Source organism: Eublepharis macularius, chromosome 8 (genome assembly GCF_028583425.1).
Source record: "Eublepharis macularius isolate TG4126 chromosome 8, MPM_Emac_v1.0, whole genome shotgun sequence".
In the NCBI taxonomy this organism is placed as follows: Eukaryota; Metazoa; Chordata; class Lepidosauria; order Squamata; family Eublepharidae; genus Eublepharis; species Eublepharis macularius.
In genome coordinates, this window is record NC_072797.1 from 19,385,351 (window position 1) to 19,410,554 (window position 25,204).

At 46.7% G+C, this 25,204-nt stretch overlaps 1 protein-coding gene across 1 annotated transcript; it reads right to left on the bottom strand.

Annotated features, from left to right (window-relative positions):
- Nucleotides 1–410: 410 nt before the first annotated feature.
- On the bottom strand, nt 411–22,433 carry FECH (ferrochelatase). The gene is made up of 11 exons (XM_054987184.1): nt 22,143–22,433; nt 20,570–20,684; nt 18,911–19,030; nt 17,084–17,232; nt 12,795–12,929; nt 11,007–11,113; nt 10,249–10,347; nt 6,454–6,561; nt 5,689–5,853; nt 4,134–4,193; nt 411–3,776 (listed from the first exon to the last, which is right to left on the bottom strand). The coding sequence occupies exons 1-11, from the start codon at nt 22,204–22,206 to the stop codon at nt 3,642–3,644; spliced, it is 1,257 nt and encodes a 418-aa protein (XP_054843159.1). The 5' UTR covers nt 22,207–22,433; the 3' UTR covers nt 411–3,641.
- Nucleotides 22,434–25,204: the final 2,771 nt, after the last annotated feature.

The window sequence follows — 25,204 nt, forward strand, 5'->3', positions numbered from 1 at the left end:
TGCCCCCCACATTGACCAATGCAGAAAAGCAAGAGCAGAAACGTTTGCAGATAAATGAGGTTGAGACAATTAATCCAATCAGATGAATAAAACACAGAATCATAGGGTTGGAAAGGACCCCTAGGGTCATCTAGTCCAACCCCCTGCACAATGCAGGAACTTCACAACTACCCCCACAACTGCCCCAGTGACCCCAGCTCCATGCCCAGAAGATGGCAAAACGCCGCCAGGTATAAAGAAATAACACTTTGTTTCAAGGCAATGAATACATATATCAGAAGAGGAATCATCGTGAAAGGGGCACTCCCTCTGCGCTTGAAAAAAACAAGGTTAACCTCTACTCATTTTTCCTGAACTCTTGTAAAAAAGAATACAATTATAAATATGCCACCCAATTAACTGGGGACCTCTTGTCAGGCAATCAAAACATTTTAATTCACGAATCCAAGCAATTAATTTGCTAAACAATAATTGCAATCCTTATTCATATAGCACCTTAAGTATGTGCGCAAAACACTTCCCATACAATTCATTGTCCTCAGGAACGATCACAACAAATCAGTAAGGTAGGCCAACATTTTTACTCTCACAGTGCATTTACAGAAGAGGCAGAGATGGAGGCTTGGCTAAGGCCACTCAACATATCTGTGACTGCGGTTACATTGGAACCCAAGACTGCTACCCAGCACCAGTTTTGTAGAGACTGGAAGATCTAGAGACCAGCAGTACAGGACTAGCCGGAAGGTCAGTTAGGCCCTGCCCATATCCTTTCAAATTTACTAACCATACCTGCCCCCTCCTTAAAAAAACCCCAATAGTGGAATATTTTATTTTCCTAAATGAAGGATGTATCTAATCCTTCATCTGCTAATGAAAGAGGGTCACGGTAACCGCCAATCTCTCATAAATTGACCACGAGCTTGAAAAATGTTCTAACAGATCATTTGGGGGAATTTAATTGACAAGATGAATTAAATCTGGATCAATTTGCATCTAGAGAAATCCCACAAAAACCACAGTGTCTTGACAGCTGGAAAGCGCTAAGCAAATCTATACAGCCGCTCTGAAGAAGAGACTTGCATTCTGACATGGTCCCATAGAAGGAAGCCCTCAATGAAACTTGGGTGCCCAGAAGAAGACACCCTGCACAGAAACTTAAGCATCGTGTGGAAATGACGGCAGCAGCAATCCATGTGAACCCAAAGCCAGCCCATGTGAATCAATGGGGGAAAAAAAAACATTTTCAACAATCTGGGCCAGTTCGGAGTGGCATTAATGGACAGTTTCTGGAGAAATTCCAACTGATAACTGAACTGTACCTATTGGTGTTAGGGATCAGAAGTTTGGAAAATATTAACATTTACCAACAGTTCTTCAGAGAATTCCAGAAATGCTGAAAATCTTGAAATCTGCCACTACCCTTTGAAATCTGCCACTACCCTAGCAACCACTTCATTTCCATCTCTTCTCAGAGCAAGCCCAGAGAGTCAAACGGCAAAAATAAGTGCTTGTGACACAAATATTTCTGACATTTCCCAGTAGGCCTCCTAAAGTTACAGGTAAATGTCAACATTTGCTAGTTTCCATCCTGACACGTTGCTTGTACAGGATCCCCATAAACTGGAATCTCTCTGCCCCCCAAAAAGATTCTGTGTGGATGTATGTATACACTTTGTTTAATACGAGTGTAATGGAGACTGCGCATGCACACTAATAATTGAACACAAAGGTTGCTCCAACGCAATGATGGTTTTCCACATAGCCCTTGTTGCTGCTCTGACTGCACAGGTATTTGTAGTGGCAAAGGAGCATCCCTTTCCATGGCTATTTCCCCTGCACTTTCCTTGCCTCACCTTCCTCTGGCCACCCTTCTCCTTTGCCATCAGAGGGCTTTTCTCAAAACTGGCAATTACTAGATCACTACAGCGCAGCAATACTATCACAGTCTACTATTGGCCATTGCTAGATTGCTACAGTGCAGTAATATTATCACAGTCTATTGCCATCATCTAGTAGACCCAAGCTTTTATTTTTAATAAGCTACTATACAGCTCTTTTCATTGCACAGATGCAAAGGGAAAGGTGTACCTCATACCTCAGCAAAGGGCAACAGACATTTTTTGAACAAACGAAAGCTAGGGATTCAGAGGAGCTACTACATTGTGACTATATAGTTTAATGTTATTGCATGACAGCAATCTAGCAATTGTTAAGCTTTTTAAAAGCCCCTCCCCAAGTTTTCCGGGGTGTGTGGGGGGAGACGGCTGTATGGATTGAGAAAACACCTTCAAAATGTCCACCTTCTCATCCACATGGCACACAAAAGGCACTTTGTGATCTTTCCAAAAAGGCTGTGATATTTTCTAACATTAACCCAAGTTTAGGAACTTTTCAGCAAAGCAGGGGATAAGTGGACCGTTAGGGGTCCACAACATCTGGAAGCTCCCCGCCGCCCCCCAAAAAAGCCACTCCAAACTGGAGCAAAACCTCCACATGGAAGCAACCAGTCGTGGGAAGACTGTATATAATGGGAAACAGATATAATCAACTGGGGAATCTCACACCACGTCGTAGACTACATCTCTGCATGGCCAGGCAATGCTAATCGGATAGTGTGCACACCTGCCTGGCCACCTTGAGCATCTTGAGAAATCCTTCCTTCACACACCACAGAAATCTCTGCAAAGGAAAGTATGTAAACACAGTTCGGAGAATTCACAGTGTAATCCTAAGCAGAGTAACGCTAGTCTCAGCCCACTGATTTCAATGGGCTTAGACAGGAGCAACTCTTCTTAGGATTGCATTGTCAGTCGTACACAGGGCAAACCCTTTTTAGGCTGGTGCAGAATCACTTCTGCGTGGGGAAAAAAATGTAAAAACAAAACCAACCTCTGTTTAAGAAAATTTATATACACACAGGCTAGTAAAAAAAATTCGAAGTCACTTGTTCATTAAAAGCCATTAAAAAAACTCGATGGGCTGATCAATGAATTTGCTACAGAACTCCAAGAGTTAAAAAAAAATTGTATATCCTACTTGGAAGGCTTGAGATAAATACCTTTATGATTAGTGCATATTAAGAGCTCCGAGAGATCTAGGTTGCAATCCTCCAACAAAAGTCTGCGGGGCTGGCTTTCGGAACCGAGCCGACCTGCGCTGGAGGACGGATCCCTCCGACAAAATCAAAACCTACCAGTCGCTTATCCCCAGAAAACATCAATTAAGTCAACAGAATTAAAGCCCAGTGGAAATTGCTGGGGTGGCCAACCTGTAACAATTCAGCTCTTGACGTGCTGAAAATGATACTGTTGGGATCGATACTGACGGGTGCTGAGCGTTTCTACCCCCTCCCTGCCGTGCTTATCCATTTTAGAAGGAGACAAGTGTTCTCAGCAACCCACAGGATGAAGCTCTTGAACGTTACTTCCCTTCCACCCTAGATCCCTCAACAGAAAAGAAAACAAGTTTCAAGTTCATCCCTCTTGTATCCTACTGTAAACCACCCCTCGGGTTCAAGGGCCGCTTCCCACAAGAGACAAAAACTTTGTGTGAGACAGCCCAAAAGAGGAGCTGATGAAAGAGCGCAAAGGCACGTGTTGCAAGGCCTTCTCCATCCAAAGGTATCCCTCCATAAGCTCACGTCATTGCTCTTGACCGGTAAAGAAAGATTTCGTCTCTCGGCAGATGGGATTCACACACAGTGGACAGCTGAGAGTTAACTGTTTGGAGCAGACTTCATTTGACTGCAGATGCGAAAAGACTAGGTCTGCTAGTGCCTGGAAATGTAAAAAAAAAATATCCAAATTATTAAGCAATGTTATGCTTCCAAAAGGACAAGCAAGAGCAAGTAATGGCAAGTAAAGAGCAAGTAATGGCAAGCGAGGGCTAGTAAATAATCACATGGCTTCATACAGCACTTTAGAAATACTACTTGTACCAATGTTAGGAACTTTTGCAGAGCGGGAAAAACATCAGGGGCTAATTCACATTCAAAATATAAGAATCTCATTGCACAATCTGTTCATACGAATTTCTGGAGCAGACTCCTGGTTCTCTATCAAAACATTTAGTTGAGTATAAGGTGATGGGATAATGGATCAAGCTCTAATCACGTGGATGCTCTTTGCAATTACCTTGGCAAACAGTGGATTTCCATTCAGAGATTCTGCTCTTCTGATGTTTTCAACCCCACACTGCAAAAAGAGAACAAAGGATTAAAGTTACGGTAGCGCTATATGGGACTTCGGCTAGTTCAGCAATATAGATTGTTACAACTGGGCTCGATCATCCTAACGTTTCCATCGTCTAGCCACCAGAGGGATTCTTTTACTGGAATGCACCTTGGCTGGAAAATGAGTAGGGTGCCATTAGGCAGGATCCGGGGCTACCTTATGGTACAGCTGCCACCACCTCTGGAATAATTGCCTCTGCTTGCTCAGGTGCCTCTCCTGCTCCCAGTAACTGTCCAGTTAACTTGGGTATTGTTTCAGTAATGCTGGCAAGTGGTCAAAGGGCATGAGATAAGAATACAGCAATGCTTCTTATTAAAACAACTTTATTACTACAAAGGCACAACTCTAGAAAGTACAGTAGACATAGGATACAGGCTAAGAGCCCCGTGGCACAGAGTGGTAAGCTGCATTACTGCAGTCCAAGCTCTGCTCACGACCTGAGTTCGATTCTGACAGAAGCTGGGTTCAGGTAGCCAACTCAAGGTTGACTTAGCCTTCCATCCTTCCGAGGTCAGTAAAATGAGTACCCAGTTTCCTGGGGGTAAAGTGTAGATGACTGGGGAAGGCAATGGCAAACCACCCCGTAAAAAGTCTGCCAAGAAAACGTCACAATGTGACGTCCCCCCATGGGTCAGTAATGACTTGGTGCTTGCACAGGGGACAACCTTTACCCACCTAGGATACAGGCTAAGAAAATACAAGAACATGAGAAAAAGGCTGCTAAGCTAAATGGAGACTTACAAACTAAACCACAGAGTAGTAAACTTTCTCTTTCTCTCAAAGCACAGGCAACAATTATTTGTGCTACTCCGCCACCCGCATTTTTGCAAATATGATCGAGCACCTCATTACGGTCAACATCTGCATCTAAAAACCACCCTGGATCTTTACCAGCAGCACCCAAACGAAAGCACCTGTGCAGCTGGTTCTTAAACATACTCATTCGGAAGAAAATATCACCAAGTTTCCTGTTCCCCACTGTGCATGCTGGGAATGGCAGCTGAAGCCCTCCATCTTCACATCCTGGAGATCAGAATTATCCCAGGGCAGAAACCGCAAATGGTTTTGCCACAGAGGCTGGGCTGTAGCTCAGCAGCAGAGCGCCTGCTTTGCACGCAGAAGGTCCCAGGTTCAATCCCCAGCATCTCCAACTAAAAGAATCAGGTGGCAGATGCGAAAGAACTCTGCCTGAGACCCTGGAGGGCCACTGCTAGTCGGAGGAAACAATATTGACTTGGACGGACCAGTCATCTGACTTTGTATGAGGAACCTTCATGGCTCCGTAGTACAGCTTCCGTTTCACATACTGAAGGTCCCAAGTTCAGTCCCTAGCAGTTAAAAGGATCAGGCAAAAGATGTCCTCAACCTAAGACCTTGGAAAGCTGCTATCACTCAAGACTGACCCAGAGAAGTCAATGGTCTGGCGCAGCAGAAGGCAATCTCATGTGTTTTTTACCTCATTGGCTAACTTCTGTGCATATTCAATGTCCAGTTCATACAGCGTTTCGATGTGGTCGCTGGTGAACGCTATTGGAACCAACAAAAGGTTCCTCTTCCCCCTTTGGCAGAGCCCTTTGATGGTCTCATCCGTCTGAGGACCCAGCCAAGGCATAGGGCCCACCTAGGACAGAGAGGAAGCAGGACAGCAAGCATTAGCCCCTGTTGGTTCAGCACCATTCACGTTCAGGCCATTTCATAAGTGAAAGTTAAGGTGGGCAAAGAAGCAAAGAGGATTCAAGTAGGAATGAAAAGGGATTAAGTACCATCCCCACGAGGAAGTTTTTCTGCCCCAGCCCTGCTGAAATTAACAGAGGCAGCACACCCAACGGCTCCAATTCTGACTAAAGGCAGTGGGTTGGCCAGCACCACAGGTTAAAAGCTCCCTTCATACTGGAAGTTAGCACACTGGAGGTTAGGAATCCAGCATAGACTTCCTTCTAAGGCACCATGTTTCTTCACACAGAGTATTTTGGGTAACAGCAAGCAATCCCTCACCAGCATCGTAGGGTGACGTTGTCCTGAGAGAAGCGTACCCCTTGTCTTTTCTGAATGTAACATCTGATCCTTCAAACTGCAGAGCATCTGCGCAGGGACCATTTAATTTTTGTGTGGCATCTAGCACCGAGCGCACGTTTCGTAACAGCAGCGGATACAGTCAAAGCCATCAAACACAGAACACTATTCGTACAGACAGATGCAGAAGTTCTCTCCCATCACATACCTTAGACTGCCACACGAGCCTGTAAGGGTTGGAATAGTTGAGTTTCTCCATTACCCTCTGGACCGTAGCTCCCACCTCTTGCGGATACGGATCGCCTCGATTCACTACCTGCCACACAGCAAGGAACAACTTCAGCTTTTAAGAGACTCCTTTGGGATTAAAGCACGCACCAGAAACGATTCAGACTCCACCGTACGCTCACAATCAGTCCCCTCCCAGGACAGCCCTTCGCATCTCGAAGGATTTCCCATACTCATCTTAGTTCAGGAAGACTCACATAAGCTGCAGCGTGTTCTCCTGAGACAGACTTCCTCTCTTTCTCTTTTGTCACATAACACAAGCAGAGAGGCCCTTCCTAGAGTCATCTGTTTGGCCACAATGGGAAACAGGATGCTAAATTAAGACTGATTTTTGCTCTGAGCAAGGTAAACTGTAGGGCCTCATTGCGTACGTAGAAAATGCAGGTCTCTTCCTGCATGTGCGACAAAACTGACCTCAGAGTCAAGGGAGTGCTTTCACGTGCAAGAGTAACAGGGAAATTACAGGAAGCAGGATTGGAGACACTCCAGCATTTAAAAAAGAGGCTGTTCTACAGGAAGAGCTACATTAAGAAACCCATTGAAGAGTAAATGATACAGATCAGGACAGATCTTTACATGATCACAAAGTCATACAGAGAAGATATAAAATAATCTCAGATGGTACGTCATCAAGAACGGATTATAGTATTTTGGCGTTTTATTTGTGCACCTTTCTAATCTCAAAATGTTCCTTTTCTCAAGAAACTTATTCCACACACTTGAGGTTCACCTGGCACCATATAAGCCAAAATAAAACAGCACATTTTACCTAATTCGTCTCTTAAATCTATTTTCAAGACTTGCTTCTATCCCGAGGATTGTTCTATGGGTATTATGCTGGGCAACTCAATGTTGTTTTATGCTGTTTTTGTGCTCCTGGCTTGTCTGTATTAGTGATCATTTTAATGTTTTTATGATTTTATTGATTTGTTTTTATTTTGTGAGCTGCCTCAAGCAGGTCTTTGGAGAGGCAGCACGTGCGTTTTCCAGATCTACAGACTTCAAGAGCTATACAAGTTAAGAGATGATGAACTAAGTTTAAGTAGTCAACTGTGGGTTCCTAGACTCCAAGAAGTCCACGAATCCTTACTCATTTATCGAAAATGCAAAATGACTACATTTTTTCCTAAAAGCAGGAAAATAGATGGATTTCTAACCAGAGCATTGCTCTTACCCGTTTTAAAGAACAAACTATTTTTGATGACTTCTGATTTCTCAATGTGTATTTAGGGATCTTGTCAAGGGGCTCAGTGAGGGTGAGGACTCCTCGGGAGTAGAGGAGCCTCGTGTAACCAGCCAAGCCAGCTCCCATACAGCAGAAGCCGGCAATCAGGAGAAACGGCTGCTGGCGGAGCAGAGTCCATGGCCAGCAGCTGAGCCAGAAGCCCCGACGCCCTTCAGCCCCAACACCACTGGTGAAGCCCAGCCAGCAGTTACCCAAAGCTCTCAAGTCAGCAGCTGAGTCAGCAGCACCACTGCCCTCCAGTCCCAACACCACTGGTGAAGCACGGTCAAGGACACCCAAAGCTCCAGCTTCACCCAGAGAGCGCCGTAGACAAAAGCAGCGAGTGGAGCTGCAGGAGAGGCGGCAATGTGCAGGCCTCCCGGCCAGACGCCAGCTGCTTGTGGAGAGTGATGAGGGAGTAAGCACAGGATAGCTCCCAAGCAGCTGGCTGCCAGCCCAGCCTGTCTATAAAACCCAGCCACAGAAGAACAGGAGGCGTGAAAGTGACACGTCGGAATCCTGTTCCTGCTGCAACCACGCCACCGAACCCGGCCTTGCCCTACTATTGTGACCTTTGGACCGTGCCTTGACTCGGCCTTTGCCTAGCCCTCGGGACTTGCTCTTAACTAATCTTTGGACTGCCTGACCTGGTTATCTGGACTCTGACCTTGCTACTGGACCAGCCCACGACAGGATCTAGGCCATGTGACGTCTGCGTAACATCAATGGAAGTTCAATCAGCAGGGAAGAAAAAGTCGCTTAAAAAACCCCCAAAGAGGTACCAAATCCAAAGATGCACTTCAAGCCAAACTGGTCCTCCTCAGGGAGGGGAAATTTAAAAAGAACGGTTAAGCATCCTTCAACTGAAGCGATATGCCCAAATCTCAAGGTCCTTATCGGATGTGCTATAGCAATATTTATGTAACTTGGTTTTGCTGCTGCTGACCACTAGATGGCACCCCACGCCCAAGAATAGCAAAATATTTGCTTTATTTGAAAGGAGATTGGAGAGGGACCTAAAAACAGTATTTCTGACGTTTCGCAGTATTCTGATGCTGCAATTGCTGCTGGGAGTCAAAGCAAGACTAGTGGGGCTAATGGTTCTTGAGCAATGCTACTGAAAATGTCTATACACTCTCGATGAGAGTACTAAGACTCTAAAGCCACCAACTGGTCTCCAGGATCCCCAATCCTGCTTTGCAAGAGTGCATGGCAGAACAACATAATCCTCGTAAGTAAAACAGAACTTTTTACTCTGCACTGTTGCTGTGGCAGGAAAGCCACATCTCATCCCAACTAGGCAGCTGCATTGACCTCTTCTTCATGTCACAGGTATTTCCCTCCTCCCGTTTTGTATTCAACCTGCAGGTTCACAATTACTCTCTGCTGTAGGCAAAATTGCCAATCCACGAAGTTAGGGTTCTTGCTCAACTCCTAGAAAGGGCCACTCTGCACATGCTCTGGGTAGGGGCAGGGCTGAGTCTCAGGAGAACCCCTGGGCTACCCAAGACTGTGTTTGGGGCCTTTTCCAAGCCGCAGCCCTAACCTTGCAGCCCCTAATCCTCAGAGCATTTCACTTCCACATGCTGGGCTTTGCTCAGCCAATTATGTCTCTGCTACTCAGACAGTAACCGCAAGCCCATGCCACCTCTGCTCCTTCATCAACAGGAGGAGTAAAGGGCCTTTGGCATGGAGAACAACCAACTGAGGAACAGGCCAACGTGTGAACAAATGTTGGAAATGTAAAAATCATGAAGGTTCTCTGTATCATATGTGGTGGACGTGTGAAAAGGCTAGGATGTATTGGTCTAAGATTCGTGCGGAAATGTCATCAATTTTGAAAGAAAGTGTGTCAAAGAGACCTGAAATGTTATTATTAGGTCTAAACATGGAGGAAATGAATAGTAAGGATAGAGTATTGTTATACTATATGATAGTAACAGCAAGAACATTTCCACAATATTGGAAACAAGAAGAATTACCAGAAGTGGAAGATTGGATTCAAAAACTGTTGTACATGTCCGAAATGGACAAATTAACAAGGAAATTAAGAGAACAAGATCCAAAGGAATATATTATGGACTGGGAGAAATTTAAAAATTATTTAGAAAATGGGATGTTAAAAGACAATTGTGGTCTCTCGATAATTATTAAGAATTAAGAATGAAGTAGTAAGAACTTTGCCTTTAATAATAGGGACAGATGAGATCTAAAGTTAACGATAAGAAATAATGGGGTTATAGTGCTGTTGGGAGTCAATATAGAAAGGGGGGAGGGGGAGGGGTGGGATGTATGTATTAAGATAATGGGGAATATTTGAAAAGATGTATAATGAACATGTGTTAACCCATCCAATAAAAAAAAAATTAATAAAAAAAAAGGAACAGGCCAATGTGTGTGAAGTGCCCCAGCATACCAACAAGGGCTGGAAATAAGCCTCTCTCCTTGAAGGGTTATACAATTCTTGTAAAACGGCTTTTTGTTACTCACAGACATGGGCAGGGAGTGAGCAGAGAAAAGTATCACAACGTCCTTCCTCTTGTCGGGGGGAAATAAGTCCAGCTCCTTCTGGATGTGGTCTGCAAAACACTGAACACAAGAATGGGAAAAACTCGCGTGTTGCAAACTCCCACTGGTTTGCCCCCAGCAACTGGCAGGAGGAGGCAGGGCACCTGGTGGTCACCCATCACCAGCCGGCAGCCCAGGCAAATATCTCTGTGTGTGCTCCCGAACGATGACCAGTTACACTGGAAGCGATGGCCTCTCGGGAGTACCAGTTCTTTAAGAAGCAGTCCCCAAACCTATAATCGGGAAGTGACGTCATCGTGCGGGATGCACACAGACTCCAAAGGATAAGTGCCCGCCCTCCCCAGGCAGTTGTCAGGGTAGACCCGGCAACCCTGCTCCTTGCACATGACAAATACTTGGCTCCCGAGCCAGTCTGGCTGCTGGAGAAAGGGCCATGGCTCAGTGGCAGAGCATCTGCATCGCAAACGTAAGGTCCCTGGTTCAATCCCCTGCAGCTCCTGTTTAAAAAAAGGGCCAGGCAGCAGATGATATGGAAGGCCATGAGTGGAGACCATGGAGAGAGTCTGCCAGTCAGAGCAGACATCACTGACCTCGATTGACCAAATGCTCAGGCAGCTTCATGCCTGCTGCATTATTCGTGTGGCTGTGTGCATGCATATATGTTATTTTTTACAAGACTAACCCTCCTAGCTTTGCTCCCCACCCCAAGAACGCCCTACCTGAATGAGAAGGGGATGCGTCGGCCACCGGTCAATGGTGCTCCACTTCATCTTTGGCTTTGCCCCTTTCGTGTTGTAGTAGCGATAGATGGCATTTAGACTGCTCCCTGAAACACACACCAACCACGAGCTTCAGAAGGCACTTCAGCTGCAGAGCGCACCGGGAAGCCCAAGGCGCAGAAGAGCAGCTGCCCCACGTTAGGATACAAGCTGCACACGGGGTGAGCGGGCTCTTTCTGGATTCCGTTTCCCCTGCTATATCCCCCTCCTTGCACCTAAGGGCGCACTTTGTTCTGCAATTCTGTTTTCCTCCATGTCGGCTGCAATTTAAACGGGACAGGCCAGAACGAAGGGAGAGGGGCTCTCCTGCCTTTTCTTCTGCTAAACCCCACCCCCCCAGCTGCTTTTACAAAACCTTCAGGGAACTTGTCATCCAGTGTGAGTAAAAGCAGCACAGAGAAAGGATTTCTCCTTCTTTTCCAATAGCCCCTGACATTCCCCCCTGCAAGAAGCAGCTCCAACACTTGCACTCATCTTCCCCGACCTTTAGAAAAGAGCAGAACGACATGTAATGCACACGACTTTGCCCCAACTTAATGCATTCTTTTCTGGGAGGCTGATGGAAGCCCTGCCTCTCCTCTCCTGCCTTCAGTAAGAAACCATATGAGTGGGCTGCAGGGCCAGAAGGGCAAAGAAGAATCCTGTATTCATGTAGCTACCTAAAGCCTGGAAAGACCTCCTCCCCACAAACCACCCCTGGGCAACTTTGCAAGAGTTCAGCAACTGGCCTGCAATGCAAAGCAGTTATGCATGCTTAGCTTGCGCACCAAAGGTCTGTGGCCCCAGCAGAATCCATGCCAGTTTTCTAAATGCATGTAATTATTTTGCACAGATTGCAGGACGGTTGATAGGAAACCCTGAGTCGGTTCAAACTTGCTCGAGGAAGCTGTAACATGATCTCCTTCGGCTCTGCCTGCCAAAGCAGCACTGCAAGCAGAAATCTATCAATCCGACCAAGTGCCCAAATACACCCTTAGGAGAGTTGGTGTAGTGTTGCAGTTAAGAGCATCAGGTCGGGTCCAGAGAGGCCCAGATTCAAATCTCCGTTCAGCCATGGAAGCTGACTGGGTGTCTTTCAGCCAATCAAGCTCTCTCAGCCTAACCTACCTCGTAGGATTATTGTGAGCATAAAAGAGAGGAGAAGTAGGTATGCCCCCTTAAGCATCTTAGGAGGAGGAAAAGATAAAAAATTGACTTTAAAAATGGCTTAGAATGGACAGTATGCTTAAAAGGGAACAGAAGTGATGGGGTTTGGACAAGCTTGGGAGGTCTGGTCCCTCTTTCCTGATGCCAGAACTGTAGTTTCTCAACAGTGAAGTAAAATACTCTAGACATGCTCAGATGAAAGCTTTTCTTACTTACAATTATCTCACATATTATAGGCCTCAGCTGCCATATTGGAAAAGTAACAACAACATCATTCGATTTATATACCGCCCTTCCGGACAACTTAATGCCCACTCAGAGTGGTTTACAATGTATGTTATTATTATCCCCACAACAAAACGCCCTGTGAGGTGGGTGGGGCTGAGAGAGCTCTGAGAGAGCTGTAACTAGCCCAAGGTCACCCAGCTGGCTTCAAGTGGAGGAGTGGGGAATCAAACCCAGCTCTCCAGATTAGAGTCCTGCAGCTCTTAACCACTACACCAAACTGGCTTTCCCAGAGCCTTACATCCAGTCAAGATTTTGAGGTTGGGAGCTGCACTCATTCTTCAAGGACAAACTCACCTGTGGTCGAGCAGCTGAACTGCGGATACTGGGTAAAAGCGACGGCCCTTTCGATACCCTCTTCCTCCATCAACTCAATTGCTTCTTCCGTCAGGGGGTGGACATACCGGAAACCAATATAGTACTTGTGGGGAGCTGGAAACAGAAGACAGCATTTGACCTTATTGCCCAGTTATGACGGAAGGAATCCCGTTGGTTGTTAAGCATTTCCTCAGTTCAACACGCGCTGAGCAGGGCTGGCTCCCTTTTTTTGAGGGACCAGCGGAACGTAATATAACAACCCTTGATGATCCCTTCATCAACGACAGGATCCCTTCCTCTAGCCACTTCTCTTCTCCACAACAGTGCTTCTTCACGTGATGCTGGATTTGCGCATGAAGGTACAAACCAACAGCCTATTCAGAGGATCATTTTCTGGGCCACAAGGGGGCAGCATTTCCTTTCACGATATAGAAGCGCAATCCCATTCGTACAGTACTCCATAAGGAAAGGTAATGGAGGAGAAGGTAGCCTTAGAGCCAAGCTGCAAGTGATGCCTTACACAGGTTGGACGCTTGTCAGCTTACCTCATATTTTGATGGGAAATGTAGGCGTCCTGGTTTTACAGCTTGGCTCTCCATCACAGCTGCAGGACCAGGATGCCTACATTTCCCATCAAAACTTGAGGGAAGCTGACAAGCGTCCAACCTGTGTCAGGCATCACTTGTAGCTTGGCTCTCAGAGGAGGGGAAAGGGGGAATGGTTTGTTTCCAAAGGAGGTGCAGAAAGAGTCTGAGCAGCGCACGCTTCACAGGAAACAGAAAGGGGAGGGAAGAGTCCAGGGATATGTTTGGAAGGGGCATGATAAATACAGAACCCTTGTTGAAGTTGAGCGGGTCTTAGACCAATGCCTAGAAGGAACAGGACCTAAGGATTCCTGCACAGGCCACTTGGAGTTCCAAAGCTGAAAAGGCGGGATATCTATACTCCTCTTTTCTCTTCAAAAGGAAACTAAAGCGGATTATACTATCGTTTTCCCCTTCCCCGTTTTACCCTGACAATCACCACACCCTGCAAGGAAGGTTAGGCTGAGGGTAGGCGGGTGGGCCCAAGATTACCCAGCAATTTCTGGGTCTCCCAGATCCTAGTCTGTCACTGCACCATGTCAGCTCCTTATAAAAAAACCCCAAAAAACAGGACCCTGAAATAGTAAAGCACTGGTATGATTATTTACAAAGCAAGTCTAGCGTAGGTTTCACAGTGTCAGGCTGGCACGTGGGAGATCAGAGCTGAAATCCCCCCCTTTGCCAGGAAACTTCGGGCAAGTCACACTCTCTCAGCCCAACCTACCTCATAGGGCTGTTGTGAGGATAAGATACAGGAGAGAAAGACCATGAATGCCATCCTCAGCTCCTTACTGGCAAGACAGGATACAAATAGATAGACAAATGTTGGAGCACTATCCACCTAACGTTAGTATCTTCAAGGGGCATTAAGAATATTTATTTCTCCTGCTGAAACAAACACCATTAAACCTTTGATTGGCTCCTCTCTCTCTCTCTCTCTCTCTCTCTCTCTCTCTCTCTCTCTCTCTCTCATGCTATGAAACATGCGCATTTGTACATGTGCTATGCACACTTCAAGCAGGCCACAAAATTATTTCCATTGAGAAGCACACTTTTAGCATATTGGCTGAAAAGGAAAACCTGGGCAAGCTTTAAGTCAAAACAGAGTTCCAAGTGTGGCAGAACCACGCCAGAGCTGAAGCACACAAACCGTTCCAAATGTCATCCCTCGACCGCCCCAGTCTTGTATTTTGTGTATTTCGCTAACCAGCTATCAGTATGCAGCCATTGTAGAAGCAACACAGCCAGCATTAACAAATATAATAGGAGCCGGAGTTAACATGCAAAGGATGTCCAAACAGATAACAAAACGGTTGACTTTTTCTCGGGAAACCACATTGTAAAATCAGAGGGAGTGACGAGGCCTGACAGGAGCAGATAACATTCCCCGAACCATTAACTTGATGCTCCCGAGCGCCCAGCCCTGTTTCTTTTAAAAGCAACCAACTTGTATGCCATGGGAAGGGGGCGATTGAAGATCATCCTTCAGGTCTAAGGGACTCGAAATCGTGACAGGCTTCATGGAGAAATCAGGCCAAGATTATTTATTTACATCTTCTAAAAAGCCCGCCTTTTTCCAAATAAAGGACTCGAGGTGGGTCTGGGACCCAAACCGAAGGAGAAAGCAGGCAAAGATCAGGCAGCGTTAACTTCTCCCAACAGCATTCAGATGTTGCTTCTTATCACCCAGTTTCCCCACCAGCTCCACCCCCATCATCCCAGCGGAGGTGCCAAAGAGACGGGTCCCTGGCAGATACTGCTTGGGGCTTCTGCCTGCCTCGGAATGAGGCAGAAGATTCCAGAGGGGGTGCAGTCAACTGGACCGCTTAAGCCTGCGAACAGGAGATAAATGCTGTTTGAACACTCCCCTGCATAAAACAAACCCCCTGCAAGAAAAAGGCCACTTCCTCACAGCAACAGGATGGGGCAGCAACAGAATGCCCCAGCCATCCCCTGCCTCTCCAGTGCCACCAGAGGGCTTTCTTACAAACTGGTAACTGGCATATTGCTGCAGCATTATCCTATAGTGATATATCATTTTTTTAAAAAAGGCCTGCAGTGGAGAGGGGAATGCCAGCAGCGGGAAACTGCAGCAGGAAAAACAGAAAAAAACATTTTTTTTTGCAAGAACTATTGCAGCAAAACCAGGGGAAAGAAAGAATAAGACCCCCCCCCCACCATGCCATGTGGCCAAAAGATGTTTAAAAGTGAAAATTGGCAAGCAAAAACAAAGTCAAGTGTGCACAAAAACCACACACGGTACAGTCTTCACAGGGGAGTACCCGTTCAAAATGCAGCAGTATTTGTGGGGGGTTACAACTGGTTGGTAGAATACTCTCTCATGTCAGAAACTTCCCATACACAGAACACAAATGGGTCATGAAGAAAGGTTCTAGCTTAGCAGTCCCTCCCAAGTAATAATATTTGCCAGGAGGACTATACCGCATGTTTTTTTCTGCATGTACACCTATTCAAAAGTGACACCAAACAGAAGAGGCGCCCACCACCACCACACACAGTGAAACACCGTCTCTACCAGAACAAACACATTAGACCTTCCTCATCTTCTGGCCTATAGACCTCCCAAGTCTTCAACAGTTTTTCAGCTTAACAGCGTATTGCCAGGCAAAAGAGGAACTTTCAAAAACCTTAAATAGCTCCGTGGTTCATGCTAACAGCTGTTGTGGAAATAACAGGGAGTGTTTGTAAGTTTGCAGGATAAATGCACATTCCTGTTTAACACCACACCTAAGATTTTTGGGCAGAAGTATCCTATGAAGACATGCCACAAGTCACCATTTCTTAGGTTAAACTGTATACTTTGTTTAGGAAATAGCAAGCCACAATCTCGCCACATTTCCTTAACAGATCAGAATAGTACAGCCATCTCAAAAAAAAAAAAACCCACTCAAGAATAGCTCATGGAGGTTTCAGCACATCAAATCTACCTCTTCTCAAATGCTGAATGTCTATAAGAGCACACAGATCTTCCACACTCAATGGCAGTGTACCAGATTTTGGGATAACAAATGGAACCGACCATTTCCACCAAGTCATGATTGGAAGCTTCCCTGGGTGCCTCTAGTAGTCACTACTGGAGAACAGATGGGCCTTGGGCGGGGGGGGGGGGGGGGGCTTCAGCATGGAGATACTTAGTGGTGGTGGTAGAAAGTGCCATCAAGTCATAACTGACTTATGGCAACCCCTGCTGGGGTTTTCAAGACAAGAGGCTAACAGAGGAGGTTTGCTATTGCCTGCCGCTGCGACCCTGGTCTTCGTTGGAGGTCTCCCACCCAATTATTAACCAAGGACGATCCTGCTTAGCTTCCGAGACCTGACGAGATCGGGCTTGCCCAGGCTATCCAGTTCAGGGAAAGGCAATGCTTACTTTCTTAAAATACCATTTTGCCCAAGAGCTTGAGATGGCTCCAAGAAGCAGTGGTTTGAACTTTATCTGCTTCCTAAGCCCTGGTGTCTGTGCCTGTCTTTAGAGGCAAGGGGGGGTGGCAACTCGAGACAGGGCATGTCCTGTGGCGGCACCTCACCTTTGGAACGCCCTCCTCTTTGAGGCCTGCCTTTGTCTACCTTACTGTTTCTTAGGTGCCAGGCCAAAATATTTTTTTAACCCAGGCTTTTCATTAGGGTCCCCAAGTTAAAAGCAAGCACAAGAGAGGCCTTAAATACCAGAGCGAGGAGCCATTTTATCCAGCAGGTTCACCATGGCCTCTCCTTGTGCCGCCGTCCACTTCTTGATAGGCGATCCTCCTCCAATCCGACTGTATTGCTCCTGGATTTTCGGAGTGCGCCGCTTTGCAATGAAGGGCGCGAGCTTACTGAAAACATGTAGAGGAGACAGTCAGTAACATCACGACGGAGCTTCACTTTCTTAAAAGCTTAGTAACAGGCTCTCATTTAAAAGGCCCCCGGCCACTGCTCGAGTATCACCAAGACACCATTAGCATGCCAGTTTAGCATTGCACGCACAATAGCCAAGGACTCCACTTGAACACAACGTCATGTTCCTGCAACACCTCGCGAGTACATTCTCCTTGGTTGCCCGCATCACACTTATCACCCTGCCTTTCTAAACATCGTAGGGCTCTCAGTACCACATGGGGCTGGATGCTGCAGAAATCTTCCACTAACGGAAGTGGCCAGAGCCATTTTCACCAAAACCCCATCACACCTTCTGCAGGTGTCCCACTCTCCCCTCCCTCGGTTCCTAGAAGTCCCCTTCCCCACCAGGAGCATTACTCTGTGCTGCAGCGTGGACTCAATAAAACCTCGTTCTGCTGACGGAAGTTCCGTCCATCAGGGGAGGATCCAAGCCATGGATCGGTACCCAAGAGAAGACATGAGACGTTCCATTTTTAAAAATGTAACTTTTTAATAAATGCACAATTAAGACAAGGGAAAAAAGACACCTGGACTTAATGTTTCCTTGGAAGTGCATCTCACTGAAATCAGTTATAAATTGGTTTGTAAGTTTTTCAGTAGCTCTGATAGGAGGAAGAAGACATAACTTGGGGGTAAAAGAACGTGATTTCTCAGTATGAACTTCCTGGTTAAAGATCAGCTAATGAAACTTCTTCAAGTGCTCTTTTAAAGTCAACACTGTTATTTTAAGGTCTTGAACGCAGCTGCTGTAGCATAGTGGTTAAGTGGTTTGGCTGCGAATCAGCACTCTACTGGTTCGAATCCCACTACTGCCATGAGCTCAGGTGGCCTTGGGTAAGCCATTCCTTTCAGCCCCCGTTCCCCAGCTGTATTGTGAGGATAACAACAACACTAACTTGTTCACCGCTCTGGGTGAGGCACTAATCTGTCTAGAAGAGCAGTATATAAGCGCAGTTTTATTATCATCATCATCATTAAAATGGAGATGCCAGGGATTAAATCTGGAAACTTCGTGTGTGTTGTAGCTCCAATACGGATTTACAACACATGCTCTTGGTACATCTACTCCGTGCGTAAGCTTTCTCTTTCCCAAGAGGGAATTTTGTTCCAGACCTAACAGTTTACTACAGGTTGGTACAAACACACTTGGACTTCACTACTGAAGACTGCAGCTGGGGGACTGTATGTTTGAAACCTCTGTAGAGGCATACACAAAAATAATAACAACATTCGATTTATATACCACCCTTCAGGAAAAGTATGTCATTATTATCCCCGCAGATACCTTGTGAGGTGGGTGGGGCTGAGAGAGCTCTGAGAGAGCTGTAACTGACCCAAGGTCACCCAGCTGGCTTCAAGTGGAGGAGTTCACAGTTCTCCAGATTAGAGTCCCGCGCTCTTAACCATGACACCAAACTGACATGCATGGAAGATCTGCAGCTCAATGCCAAGTTGACTGCACTGAGGAGCCCTGTGACATGACGCAGCACAAATGGTTTCTGTGGTAGCCAGGGCTTGATTTAAAGTGGAGTGTTACCTCCTAGAGCAACAGCCAGCAGTTTGATATGACTTATTTCTGCTCACCAAAGACAATACCCCAACAAAGTGTCTTACTTTTGAACTGGAAGCGTCATTAGGTCTCTGTCAAGAAACAGCCGAAGGAGGAAATCATGGACTTCTCCCAGAGTCTCTGGGCCTCCCATATTCAGCATCAAGATCCCTGTTTTCGGTTTCCTAAAAAAAGGAAAATGACGATCAAACATTTTAACATGCAACGGCTCATGATAAGAGAAACTCACTCCCAGGTAGCATAAGGTCCTTCAGCCATGCGATGTTTACTCACCACGGGAATAAATACAGGGGCAGACACACTGCAGCAGAATCTGGGAGGGAAACTGGGAATGCCCCCTTCTGCTCCTAGAAGCCCTGGATTGGCTAAACCTAGAGTCCGGTACATGGAACCCTTGTTCCTGCATGGACAGTACTCAAACTGCCGGAAACAATTCATCTTCCCGCACCATGACCTGAATTTGGGATGAGTGGATGCTATCTGGCAGTAAAAACACACAAAAGTGATCCATTCACGGACATGCCTGTCTCTCTCCTAGTCTGATTCTAAAACAAGGAACAAGATATATCAGGCCAACATCTCCCGACCAGACTACTTTCAGCTACTTGAAGTACATCTCCCAAATGACACAGAACTCTTTGGTTTTTAAAAGCAGAACAAAAGTTTTGCCATGTTCCACGACACAGTTGCAGCTCTTATACAGTCTGTCCAGGACACGGTCTGAAAGAACACAATGCAACAACATTGCAGAAACTAAGCCTGTCTGGATCTGATCAAAGCCTGGACAGGAGGCCTTCTTGGACCCCTCTGTACACCACCGGGAATTCCACAGAAGAAAGGCAAAATAGATAGAAAAATAAGGAAATGTTCGCGCTGCTTGTGGGAAGGAGCTGTTCCTCGTTGATACCCACCTCCTTAAATCAGGGGTCCCCAACCTTTTTGAGCCTATGAGTACCTCTGAAATTCTCACACAGAGTAGTGGACATAACCACAAAATGGTCACTACAGGTGGCAAAGCCAACCACAAAATGGCCACTGTGAGAGGCAAAGTCACATGACACGCATAGGTACACAGAGGAAGCCCAAATACGGGGCACAAAAGGAATAATTTTTAAAAATACACTGGGAAAGAGGAGCGAGAGAGAGAATAAAACCAACACTGCGGTAGCAGATACTGTGAAAACAGCATTACTTTAAGCAGCACTGCCAAGCAGATCTCCATTGGCTAATCAGAAGGCCTGCTGGGCAGGAGTCCCACCCACTTTCAAAAAACACTTGGCCAGAAAAGATGTCAGGAGGCGCCCAAGGGGGCACAATGTTGGGGACCCCTGCCTTAAATGAAGAGCAGTTCCAGCCAAAAGCAGCCCTATCCTAAGGCAAAAGCAGGTTTGTTCTTTCTCTGAGGTACTCGTGCAGAAGAACAGCAGGATTATGAGTCCAGTGGCACCTTAAAGACCAACAAGATTTTCAGAATGTAAGCTTTCGAGAGTCAGCTCCCTTCTTCAGACAAGAAAGGAAGAAGGGAGCTCTGACTCTCAAAATCTTATACTCTGAAAATTGTGTTGGTCTCTAAGGTGCCACTGGACTCAAATCCTGCTGTTCTACTGCAGACCAACATGGCTACTCACCTAAAATCATCCTAGTGTATAAGAGACACCCACACAGTCTTATACCAATTCCTCTGGAGATGACCAGTCCCCTACCTCTTTTCAGGCTCAGTTTGAGGCTTGGGTTTTTGGACCTGGACGGCTGCTGTTGCGGTTGACTGGCATCTCCATTGTAGCTGGATTCTTGCTGGACCGCAGCTGTTTTCTGAAACTGAACAGGCCAAGGGGGGAGAAAAGTAATTTATTCATCACATAACATATTGAGTAACAAGAAGCAGGCCGATTTATGGAGGAGGCGACTAGTCGCGATGACTCAAAGGAACCTCCATATTCCCTGGCAGTCTACCTCCGAATACCAGTACCAGAAGACAACATCAGCCTTGGCTCCTGAGCTCTGTTTGTGGGTCTTCTGTTTAGCCAAATGTCTGAAACAGGGTGCAAGACTTGATGGAGCCACAACCAGCAGGGCCCTTCTTTTGAGGCTGGCTGGCCACCCTACAGCTTTACCCATCCTTGTAGTCAAGGCTTCCTAAACTTCCCACAGGGCTGGACAGGCTGGTTTGCTTGCTGCTGTCCCAGAGCCACTGTGAGCCGGATGGAGCGCTCTGCAGCGCCTGCCCACAGCCCTAGTCTCTTTCAGCAAAGATTCTCGCCACCCTCTCTTTTTCCTCTGGTTGGCATGTTGTGTAACAAGACCTTGGCAGCAGCAATGGGATTGCACTCTCTTGGTCTGAGGTAGAGGGTAGACTGCTAAAGGGGGGGGGGAAAGAGGTGGAAATCAGGTGGACTTGGGGTTGCCAACCCCCAGGTGGTGGCTGGAGATCTCCCGGAATTATAACTTATCTCCAAGCCACAGAGATCAGCTTCCCTAGAAAAAATGGCTGCTTTGGAGGGTGGACTCTCCTCCCCAAATCCTACCCCCTCTAGACTCCATCCCCCAAATCTCCAGGAATCCCCCCCCCCCCAGGAGCGGGCAACCTTAGCATGGCGCTGGCCAAGCTATGCGATGGGCTTGCATATTATGGTTGATGGGTTGAATCACCCACGTGTGAAGCGGGGGGGGGGGGGACGAGAGGGATTTTTTTCCCTGCCCGCCCTAACCCAAGAATCAGTTGGAGAGAAGCGCTCTCCAGTAGGGAGTTTTGAGCCGCAGCTTCCAGGTGGGCGTGAAGAGGAGATTTTTTTCCCCCCTGTGGTTGCTCTAACACGGCTGAAAATGTAAAAAACCCGCTCCCAACGTTTCGCGCGCACACACCTCGCCCCGCTATGCTTGTCTCCCCAGTAAAGTGTTGGCAATTACGGACAACGTTCTGTTTCGAGGTGGGCTGTTTTGAAAGCAACGCCAAAACTCCTTACATAAGAAAAACGTTTGCGTCAAGCTCCTTTCTCCGCTCCTGCATGCCGCTCCCAGCAAAGATCAAGCCCACAAAGGGGCCGCGATCCCGACCCACCTGCCAGCTCAGGAGGGGAAAAGGTGGGGAGGGAGGGGCAAAAAATGCAACACAGGAGCGGACCTCGAACACACCCCCTGGCAGCCCCAAATCCAACAGCTCAGAGAACTGCCTCGCCGCCGTGCCCAGACCTAGTACGTGAGGATCACACGCAAAATCAGCAAAGAAAAACAACAATAGACATTGCAACGAAGTGTATATGAAGCTGATCCACTTACATGGGCGCGCTGCCCGGTTTGCAGCTCGAAAGGCAGCAGCCATGTTGGTGCGGGCTAAAAGCATTCCCGTAGTTTGCACCACCCAGCGCGGCAGAGTTCCTCCCTCCGCTCGGCCGGCCTGCCCGGTTGCATCCTGCCCCTGTCTGCAGGGAGCACCCGCCCCCCTCTCCGAAAAGGTATCTCGCCAAGGATCTCAGCCACACACCGCCTTGCCCAGCAAGGAGAGGGTGGGGCGGCCCTTTGCGCAAAAGGCTTGCGCCTCCTTCGGCTGCCAGAAGACACGCGAGACCCCTGCCGGGCCGGCGGTCACGTGTGAAAATAGTGACTCAGAGTGGTGACAAGGCGCTTTCCAGCCAGCCTCTTGGCCGGCTGCCCTCTTTGCGCAGGCGGAAGGCCTGGATTAACACGTGCAAGAGATGCACGGCTCGAAACTGGAGTCCGGTTTGGAGCCGCTTCTCTGCGTTCAAAGCAACTCTGGAAAAAACTACGCTGGAAATCTAGTTGGTTTTTAAATTGCTAGGACCGAATCTTGCTCTTCTACTGCAGAACAAAAAGGCGACCTAGTAAAACTATCTCCATGCAAGCAGAAAACTAGCTCAGCAGGGGAGACAGCTTTTACTCCTCCCAGGGTTGTCACAGGGCAGGTGGAGGGTGGAATTTCAACTGATCTCCAGGTGTCAGAGATCATAGAATCGTAGGGTTGGAAGGGACCTCCAGGCTCATCTAGTCCAATCCCCTGCACAATGCAGGAAATTCACAAATACCTCTCTCCCCGCCTCTCGACCCAACCTCCAGTGACCCCTGCTCCATGCCCAGAAGATAGCAAAACACGGTTAGGATCCTTAGCCAAACTGGCCTGGGGAAAATTGCTTCCTTACCCCAAGTGGCAATTGGCATTACCCTGGGCATGTAAGAAGGGGCCACCAGAACTAAGCACTGATGTAACCTTTCCTGCCCTCCTTCTCATGATCTGCCCAGGTTCACAGAATCAGCATTGCTGTGGCCATCTAGATTCTGCTTAAAAACCTACAAAGAAGGAGAGCCCACCACCTCCCGAGGAGGCCTGTTCCACTGAGGGACTGCTCTAACCGTTAGGAAGTTCTTCCTAATTTTGAGCCAAAAACTCTTTTGATTTAACTTCAACCCGTTGATTCTGGTCCAACCTTCTGGACAGTGGAAAACAACTCTGCACCATCCTCTATATGACAGCCCTTCAAGTACTTGAAGATGGTTATCATATCACCCCTGGAGAAAGGGGCAGCTTTGGAGAGTGGATGAATGGCATTAAGAGCTCCCTCTTCTCCCCTAACCCCACCATTCCTAGGCTTGACCTCCCCAAATCTCCAGGAATTTCCCAACCCAGAGTTGGCAGCCTGAACTCCCCCACCTCCCTTCATTTGCTGTGCTGATTATTTTGTGTGTATGTTTTATGCGCTGTCCGACCTATGAACGAAAACCTCCAGAACGTCCTGTCATTAACAGACTTGTTCAGATCTTGCAAACTGGAGGACGTGGCTTCTTTTACGGAGTCCAGCCATCTCATTTTAGGTCTTCCTCTTTTCCTACTGCCTTCCACTTTTCCTAACATTATTGACTTTTACAAAGAGTCTTGTCTTCTCCTGATGTGTGCCCAAGTTCCAGGACGATATAACATCAGGGGAGATTTTCCAATCCAACTTCCAATCCTCTATATGTGGTCTACTGGCTCCTCTTCTATGAGAAAGGCCTAGAAGGGCTTGCAACCCCCCAAGTGTGCTTAAGATTGCTCCCAATGATGAGCTATTTTTCAGATAATTTTCTACAGCTATCTTCATGGTGGATTTCAGTTGATGGGAGTGACTGAAAAGTGGAGGTATAAATATAATGAATATGCATCCGATTGCAACTAAGCAAGGTGCTCCTTTGTATTTTTACTCAGAAACAGTCCCATTGAACACAGTGGAACTTTACTCTTAAGTAAGCGGACCTAGTGCAACTGTATGCATTTGTTTTGGAAATGAACATGCAAAGCCCCATGTATAATAAATCAGATTACTTTGCTCAGTATATATAATATTTTGTGATTTTTTCCCCCTTTGGTCCTTATTCTACTAGCATTTTTAAATTTGTTCTGATGGACCAATACAGCTGTCTGCAATTTTGTCTGATTAGCAGCAGCAACTTATTCCTCAGCTCTGCTGCTTGAAAGCTTTTTAACTTCCATATTTCTCCATTCTTCCCCCCTGCCCATTTTGCACCTTGTGCATTGTGGGAAGTCTGGTTTTTTTTAGACGAGACTAAAGAAACTCTTGCAAAATGATGTTCTAAATGCAGAAAGGAGTTTGGTCTCAATTAATATACATAAAGTACAAATGAAACCCATGTTACTGCCTGTAATGTTTTGCCATGTAAATATTTTTGTGTGTTTTATTACAGCTAGGTAATGTGGGGGTTTTGAATGTATGTCTCCTGTGGTTAAAAATGCAAGCCTGTAAAGCAAGAAGGATTTCTGCAATGAAACGAGATCTTCTGGGAACTTGGAGAATTCCCTACGCTTCTCTTTTGGGGATATTTTTAGCTTAAGTGGCAACTCTAAAGAAAATTAGCCGTCACAATCTGGCCAATCCTGTCCACCCAAACAGGATATTGGAAATGGGATACTGGATTAGGTGGATTCTTTTCCCAATAATAACTGATCAGCAAGGACACTTCATATTCTCAAAAATTAGTACATACCAACAATTTGTGCACAGAGTTAAAATCAACGCATAGAGATCAAAGATATGCTTTAATATTTTTTGAGGTATCTACTGATGGAGTTCGCTTAGGCCAGCTGCTTATCGGCTGTACAGCCAGGGGGCTATGGGGAGGGTGCAGCTGAACTGAACCTTAGCCGCTGTGTGGCACAGGGGGGTGTTGGAGGGGCTTAGCCCCTCTCGGCACAATTCTGTGCAGGAAATAAATAAGGTGGCAAAAATGTTCTTGTCCCCCTATCTCCAACTGAACAGAACCCTTCTTTCAACATACTGCAGTTATAAAACTGGCATACCAAAAAACGATGTATGAAATAGTCCTGCTGTATC